At 38.8% G+C, this 8,669-nt stretch overlaps 1 protein-coding gene across 24 annotated transcripts in view; it reads left to right on the forward strand.

Annotated features, from left to right (window-relative positions):
- Positions 1 to 5,839, forward strand: part of ECI2 (enoyl-CoA delta isomerase 2) — a 36,954-nt gene extending 31,115 nt beyond the window's left edge. For all 24 annotated transcript variants that reach the window (XM_009678023.2, XM_068931959.1, XM_009678026.2 and 21 more), the window contains 3 exons: positions 3,019 to 3,108; positions 4,259 to 4,402; positions 5,233 to 5,839. In XM_009678023.2, coding sequence (XP_009676318.2) covers positions 3,019 to 3,108; positions 4,259 to 4,402; positions 5,233 to 5,388 — 390 coding nt within the window. In that variant the 3' untranslated portion in view covers positions 5,389 to 5,839. The remainder of the gene's footprint in view (positions 1 to 3,018; positions 3,109 to 4,258; positions 4,403 to 5,232) is intronic.
- Positions 5,840 to 8,669: the final 2,830 nt, after the last annotated feature.

Raw genomic sequence — 8,669 nt, forward strand, 5'->3', positions numbered from 1 at the left:
TCTCCGTGGTGCCCAGCAACGGGACAAGAGGCAATGGGCAGAAACTGAACCACAGGAAGTTCCATCTGAACCTGAGGCAAAACTTCTTGACTGTGAGGGTGACAGAGCACTGGAACAGGTTGCCCAGAGAAGGAGTGGAGTCTCCTTCGCTGGAGATATTCAAAACCCATCTGGATGTGATCCTGGGCAATATGCTCTAGGTGACCCTGCTTGAGCAGGGAGGTTGGACTAGATGATCTCCAGAGGTCCCATCCAACCTAAACGATTCTGTGGGAGTGCAGTAACTAGCATTTTATCAAATCTATGTTTAAAGACAACTTGAAAAGCTTTGGTTTATCCAGCTCAGGATTCTTTTTAAGAAAACTTGCCAAATGTACTGAAAAAGCTATATTAAAGCATAGCAGAGAATCCCATTATATATCTTATTTTTTGGGCTCTCTGTTGTTCATTTGTGTCAGGTTAGTAAACAAATACAGAACTTAACCCTAGGTGTTAATTCATTTTAGGCAAGCTGTTGCTTCCTGATCTGGAAGTGTCTGTAATGAGTGGTACTTTTAGCCTCTTTCTTCAGCAACTGTGTTGTTTTTTTCCTCAAAATCCTTGCTGGTTTGGTGGTTTATCACTATGAGACTTAGGAAGTTGGAGCTGCAAGGGACCAAGTCCTCCTGTTTGCCCCAAGACAGGATCAACTAGGACCATGTCACTTCTGGTATATGGTTGTGTAATGTACTCAGTTTAGTTAGTCTATGCCAGTTCTTGAGTCTCTTTTTTGTTAGAAGCTTGTTGAGTTTTCCTTCTCTCTCTCCCCTGCCCCCCGCCATCTGATCTTTCTGGCTGCAGGCTGAACCTGTTGTGATTTCTTGTTTGTGGATTTAAAGAGACTTTTCATTCTCCCTTGCAAGAGCCTCCAGTGTACTTAAAGACTATTACGTATATCTCCAGTTTACATCCACTCTTTCTGCCATTTCTTTTTGGAGGTAAACAAGTACAATTCATTCAGTTGTTCCTGATGTGCTTTCTTAGACCTGTGACCATGCAACTCCTATGGACTCCTTTCCGTCATTCCATGTCTTTCTTTAAGCATAATGATACAAACTGGACACATCACTCCACCTTGTGTCTTCTTGATGCAAAGTAGAGCAGAAGAATTTCTCCATGTTTTGCAGGCTGTGTTCCTGCATTCCAGAATGGCATTGATTTGCCTACAACTTCTGAACTGCTATAACCCCTGGATCCCTTACTGTAGAACTGCCAGTGAAACAGTTATTCCTATCCTATATTGTATTATCAGTTATTCCTGCCAAACTTTACACTTGTCCATATTAAATGGTATCTTCGTATTCATATTTATCCAGTTTATTGAAACTATTTTGAATGCTAATCACTTCCTCAGCAGGCTATCCCCTGCCGCCATAACTTAGCATAGGCTTAGTTGAAGAGCAATCAAAAAAAAAAGATATGTTTTGTTGTTTTGGTATCCTGTCAGTAGCATCCTTCTTGCTTGAGTAGCAGACTCATTTGGATTTCCTTTTACTACTTGTGTACACAGTCACTGGTAGTTGAATCTTATTTTGTGCCTCGTATTTCTAATTTTTTTTAATCTCTGCGTGTTCATACTACTCTCATCCTTAGTCATCTGATCTAGTTTTCACTTCCTGTGTACTTGTGTTTAAAGTCGGTGAAGAGCTTATGATTTATCTGGGACAATCTATTAGGATCTTCCTATCTGCACTAGGACAGCTTTGGCTTGTGCTCTTTGAACAGTTCTTTGAGGAATTCTCTAGGGTCTAACTGAGCCCTTCGCCTAGTCTTCCGTAAGAGCTTTCCTATTGTCTTTGAGTTTATTGAAGTCTTCTTAAAGGTGATTGTTCTCTCTTCTTCCCCTCGCAGGATTATGAACTCTCAGGCAGTAATGTCATTCTCACTAAATTACCTTTTACTTTTACATTCTCCACCAGTTTAGCTGGAGTGCCTTAGGCGCTGGCTGCCTATTCCAGAAGTGGCCAACTTCAGCATGTTCAGGATCTGCTTTTATTCACAGCTAGGTATTCACAAAGCAGATTATTGCCAACCATATTTATGAGCCACTGCACAGCCCGGTCTGACAACAGTTCAGCATTCTTGGGAATCAGGATCTGGCTCTATTTCCTTGGGAACCAGTGTGCATCGCTGGTATAGTTCATCTCCCCTTCCTATAGCAGGACCAGTTATACCAACTTGTATCCTGGCAGATATCGTCTAATATTTTTCTCATGTACTTCCAGTTATGTGTGTGTTACATTCTTGTTTAGGAAGGCTATTGATCTGTCTTACTATAAGGCTATCTGCAGTGCAGTAAGACATGCTTCATTTCTATTACAGTGCATTGGCAACTCGTGCACTCATTGTGTATCAGTTCATATTTTTAAATGGAAATAAAATGGAGCATTTTGTCTTCCTTGCTGGATGTTGATGTAAGCTGTCAAAAATATAGTTCAGCAGTTCAGTTTTAATTTGCAGTTAGAGTACTGTTCTGTATGATCCCAAGATGCATTTCTCCCACAGATTCTTTTTAAATTTGCATAAAATTTGAGGAAAAAAAGATTCACAATGACTTAAATTTGTCAGCAGTGGAACAAACTCAGAATGTGCCTTCAGGCAGCAAGGTGCTTCTTAGCTATAAATTATTTGGCTATGTACTTAATAACTTTTAGGGCAGATGTGTCTGAACATCCTTTCTGTAAAGATTTTGCACGTGCAAGTTAGTTTTTCTAAGTACTCCACTCAGATAAGGTAACTTCATCAATGGGATTATTGAGATATGGAAATCGCATTGTATAAACAAGTCAGTTCTTGTGTGCACTGAGAGGATGAAGCTGTGTTACTGGATAATATTTAAAGCCTATTATGATAAAGGTTCAGATATATCTCTGGTGAACTCTGTTACAGCAGAAGCTTTCAAATGAAAAATAAATCCTACGGCTTTAGTCCTGTGAACTGATTCTGAGGTTTGCTTTGTTTTGTTCTTATTTTTACCAGGCTACATTTCAGACCCCATTTAGTCAGCTTGGACAGAGTCCAGAAGGATGCTCCTCTTACCTGTTTCCAAAAATCATGGGCTTAGCCAAGGTAAGAATGTTGGTACTATACATGGGACCTTTTGACCTTTATGTGTTGGTATCTTCCAAGTGTAAGAGCAAGTGGGGTCACAGCAAGAGTCCTCAAAGAAAGCTCCTCTTGGCATCTCTTGATGCCAAAGATCAAGAAATGTAATGAAAGCTCCTCTCGGCATCCCTTGAACCAAAGATCAAGAAATGTAATGACAGTATCAGCACAAGCACCATAACAGAGTACTGAACGCTTCTAAATCCATACTGGGATGTTGATGAAAGCTTTCTCCTGGATTCCCCCACCTTCTTGAGACAAATTCTATAAGCTCTAAGGTGACAGCTTGGATCTTCTTCTAGCAGTATGGGAGAATGATGTAAAGAAGGATTGAAAAAAGAAGATAAAGCGCTATTAAGCACTGTCTTGGTAGGCCGCCTTTATCCAGCAAGGGAGCAAGTGCTGCAGGTGTTTCCATGAACTCTCTAGGGAACTGGTGCATTCAGCCTTTCTTCCGAGCGTCAATGTGAAGCAATCCATTTATGTATTTACTTCCAGACCTATTATTGATTTTGTTCTAATATATATTGCTCCTCTATCCATCTGCTTACTTTCTCTCTCTACTTTAGAAACTGAATAATAGTAATAATAGTAGTAGTAATTAAAAAAGTAGAAACAACAAAACGTACATTTTCTTTTATTAGAACTGCATAACTTCCTTCACTATTTGTTTTCATATCCCACATAGAAAGAATTCAGATAGTTTCAAATACTTATCTGATATTACTGCCTGTGTTCATATAATTAATCAATTTTTGGTGCGCCAGATTTAAATCTGTAAGCAGTAGAGCAAGTACTTTATAAACATCAAAATATCAAGGACAGTCTATACAGTGAGGTACAGCCTATGAATCCCTGTTCCAGAAGTCTTGGAGTCACTGTAGGATGTGAACAAAAAAATTTGTGAAAAAGTAACTTCAGGTGACATCCTTGGAGCTCTGCTCGAAAGGACATGTAGACTCTTGGTGAACGGTAGGAGCCATGTTCTTTTCGGAGAGCAGACATTAACAAGCAAGAGACTAAAGTGATGTGAATTGGAAGCTTGCACCTTTCCTGTCTGATTCCTCAAGTCTTGTGTCTCATCTAATCACACTTTCTGCTTTTCTTTATTTAGGCAAATGAGATGTTGCTTTTCAACAAAAAGCTGACTGCAGCAGAAGCCTGTGCCCAGGGACTAGTGACTGAAGTTTTCCCCGACAGGACTTTTCAGAAGGAAGTTTGGGCAAGACTAAAAGCTTACGCGAGCCTCCCCAAAAACGTCAGTACTTTCAAACTTTCTCCAACTTGTAAGCCTGTAATATTCCCAGTCTTTCTGCTAGACTTACTCTGTTCTTTGGTTTCACTTCATTCTTAACTGAAATACCAGCTCAATTCAGACACAGGTCCCTCTGCTGCTGAGAGATACCTCTCCTCTACTCTGGCTGAATCTAATTACAGTGCACTTGTCACTGTGACGCAATGGCAGAATGCCTTAAAGATTAGCTACTTAATCCACTTGCAGTCTAGATGCACTTGTCTTGGATTCATTTTCTTAGATTTTTATTTTGGCAGTAATTTAGGTTTAAGAGCCTTACTGCTGATTCTACAATATTAGTTATACTATGTGTGTTTTGGGTGCCCAGGATAAGGCTGGGTGGGTGGCTTTACTTTTTCCTGAATTCACTCATCCTGCTCGCTTCTCTTCTAATGGGTCAGGTTTTGCAAAACTACTTGAGTCACAATGGTACTATGATGCACTGGACAAGAACTTAAGACAGTCATACTAACTGTTTATAACGCGAGCTACATTTGGCGCTCCAGAGAGTAGAACAGATCTCACTCTTTATGCCCGTCTACTTTGATTATGAGTACTGAGTGGACTGATGTTTTGCCTCCCCATGAGCTCCCACCTTATTAGCACTTGTAGTAATTAAATGCAATAGCTAACTTGTAGGTAAAAGACTGTCTTAAAATACAATGTTACTGCCACTTAGTTTGAGTTCAACCATGTGTTTATTGTGCTATTTCTACGACGTTAAATTAAGATATCAAGAAACATAACTTCCTCATTCATGTTCCTCAAGTATTTTTTCTCTCTTTCTCCTCCAGTCCTTGGCAGTGTCAAAGCAACTGTTACGAGGTGTGGAAAAGGAGAAGCTCCATGCAGTTAACAGTCAAGAGTGTGAAGTCCTCAAGGAGAGGTGGTTGTCTGATGAATGTCTAAATGCTATTGTCAGCTTCTTTCAGAAGAAATCAAAGCTCTAATCTGTACCAGTAGAATAATCTATCTTCTGACAATAGCCTTACCCATCCTTATCCTTAATAAACTTCCTCTTTAAATAATAATTCTTACCCCTTTTGATGTGGTATATTTCTAAGTACTGTGTTAGAACTGTTTCATAAATTTAAAACAATGTTGTGTGCCTTGCATCCATTATGGATATTCAGGAGATACCTCTCCATACGTTATTGATGCCAAGTACACTGGATCCTTCCATTTGTGCTGTTAGGAGTAAAAAAAAACTCACTACTGTTTAGGCAGCAATGACAATTCTGAGTAATAGCTAGAGCTGATTGTCTTCCAAAAGAAACAACGGATTCAATCGTACCATATTTTGATAGCTCTTCAATAACTGACCTATGGGTGGTTCTTTTTATCCCTCTGTGGGGCGGGAAATATTGTAGTAATGTAAAATAAATATAGCTATTTAATTAGCGTCTTGCTGGTTCTTGCTACTTCTGTAAAGCGTCCTCAGTGAGGGGGGAGGAATCTTTTAAAAGTTATTCCTGGAGTTGTATTAATGTTGCTCTTATAGAAAGTATTCACTTCAGAGGCCATGAAATAAACTGTTTACCTGGCAGGGATTATGGGCATCTTCTTAAGTTCCTTGTTTATAATACTAAAAATAATTCCTTGCCTTAGACAAGGGCAGTGTTTCTTACTCTTTAATAGTACTTTGAAGGAAATGGATCAAAGCAGTTAAACTAGTATATTTAAATATTAAAAGTGCTATAATAGTAAGTTTATAAGGCTTCTTGGCATCCCCACAACGAAATTAACATCTCACTGTGGTAGCCACTGAACAAAACGGTAAGTACAAACTACTCTTTCACCAGAAGAGTAAATAAATCTGCTAGGGTAAATTCATTCAGATATAAGCTTGTCAAAATTATTTGTATGCATATGTGTGCACGTGCGCACACACATGCACACACACACATGTGCATACATATATAAAACCCAGTTACTGGAGGACTTACTGTAAATCAGACTCCATGAACAAATAGGACGCTGTCTGTAATCTCAGTCACTAATGAAATATTTCCACAAAGCACTGGATTTGGAACATTAGGAAGAAAAAGATGTGAATTGGCAGCAAAAAGGAAAAAAAATAAGATCTTCCCAAGTCACGTGTCTGGCTTGATGATTTTGAGTCCTTGGTTGCTCTCCTGCCTGATTAGGGATCAAGTGCACATATATTGCATTTGTGCTTAAGTTCAGCACTTGCAAATAATCAGTTTTCCTCTGTACGTTCATAACCTATGATATATTTTCATCCATTCTTCTTACTTTGCAAACAACTTCCTCTGCTTCAAAACATCCTGACGCATAAGCTGTTACTAATGGGTTATTGTCCTGGGTCGCTTACCTATCCAGTTCCTTGCTCTAGGTCCCATCAGTCTACTAGTTGAGAGATTTGATGTATATAAGCACATTTGACAAACCTGTAGGAGCTCTTGAAATGCTCAGAATGGTTTGACTGATGTGCTAATACACCTAATAAAATCTGTACTCTTCAGGAGTAATAATTTAGAGTGTTTGAATAGCAGAGCTCTCTGCCTTCTTAGATCATGATTATCTTTCCAGTTTCCATGCGCTGCTCCTGGACGCAAGGAAGCAAAGGCTAAAAATTTTCTCCTAAACAAGAACAAGTACACTATTAAGTCTCAGAATTTATCCATTTACCCATCAAGGCTGCAGCTTGTGTTGCTTTCACTGGTAGCCCAACTACTTACTCTTCCTTCAGCGTACTTATTCTTTCAACCTTTTGCTGGGCTTACAATTTTCTATTTCACTGACCAGCTCACCTACACCTAAGGTTCTCTGCACTCCTAACATCCTTCTCTCACGCTCTTTAGAGGCCAGCTTTTGTGCTAATCCCATATTCTATTTTTCTCTTCTTCAAATTTTTTCCTAACAGTTCTCACACCAGGAAAACCCTGCTCCTTTTATTTCCTATCATTCCTTCTTAACATGATTTAGTGCAGCCTGGAATTCCTATGGTATTTTTGCAACATTTCTCAGGATCCATTGCACTATGGGGGATTAATTTGCACTGTTTTAACTAATGTAAGAGAAATTTCTTAGTAACACAAAACAATCTCTCATGCTTTTATAAACAAAACTTTTTGACTTTGCAGGAAACAAATAATCTTCAGGAAAAAATAAAAAAAAATTCACAGAAACACTCATATAAACCTAAGGCTTGAGTGCAGATTGTGAAACCCATAACTGAATGATTTTTGACTAGAGTTTGTGTTCCTGTAAAGCAACATTTTGGCTGTTAGTTGCTGATACATCTTGCAGCAAGTAAACTCTTAAATTTTTGTGTTTTATTTCTTGCATTATGCATTTGGGCCAATTCTGCTTTTACGTGACATATTATTCAACAAAGACCAAAACCACCAGACTCTTCAGAATGGGCACAATTGAGTGGGAAATAAATACTGTAATCTGAAATATGGCATTTATTTATCCAATCAAGTAATAATATGAACTATGATTAAGAGTGGGAGAGAAACTGAACAGTTACACACTGAGTGCAGAACAATGGCTAATCTTCACTGAACGCTTCTCTCATGACTGACATTACATATATATATATATATATATATATATGTGTGCAGGTAGCAGGCTGTGGTACAGAGCAGGGCCTATACCTCTTTGAAAGCACATGCATGCGCGCGCGCACGCACGCACACACACACACGCACACACACGCACACACACATATGTATGCATATATATTTATTGTAATGCAGGCAAGGAATAGTAATAGTATCTGCAGAAATGCATGTCATCTGTGAAATTTACGTGCAACTTTTTCAAATAATGCAGTCTGTAATAGATACTGGAGTTAGGTATTTACTTATTTACTGTCATTTCAGTCTGAACAATGAGCAACACCAGTAAAATGTAAGCTGTCTGCAGTGCACCTTGACTCAAATCCTACACATTCCAAATCCTCTTCATATCTTTTGGTTGGGTCATAGTGTCTTCGTGATGGGTAGTGTATGTTACATTCTGAAAGCAGAGTACCAATAAGGAGTAAGACCTTAGATGATACACTTAGTGGAGCACTGTTACCTTATTTGGGAGTATAATTTATTATTTGCTACTCCCATCAGGAAGCAAATTGCGAGACTTAAATTTTACTAGTAACCATTTTCGTTTCTTTATTGGCTCCAAACAAAGGCTTTTCACTGACGGTGTCATTCTACAACAGTAGTTAGGCTTTCAGGAGACAGAATTCATCAGCACACAA

The sequence above is a fragment of the Struthio camelus genome, chromosome 2 (genome assembly GCF_040807025.1).
Source record: "Struthio camelus isolate bStrCam1 chromosome 2, bStrCam1.hap1, whole genome shotgun sequence".
Classification (NCBI taxonomy): domain Eukaryota; kingdom Metazoa; phylum Chordata; class Aves; order Struthioniformes; family Struthionidae; genus Struthio; species Struthio camelus.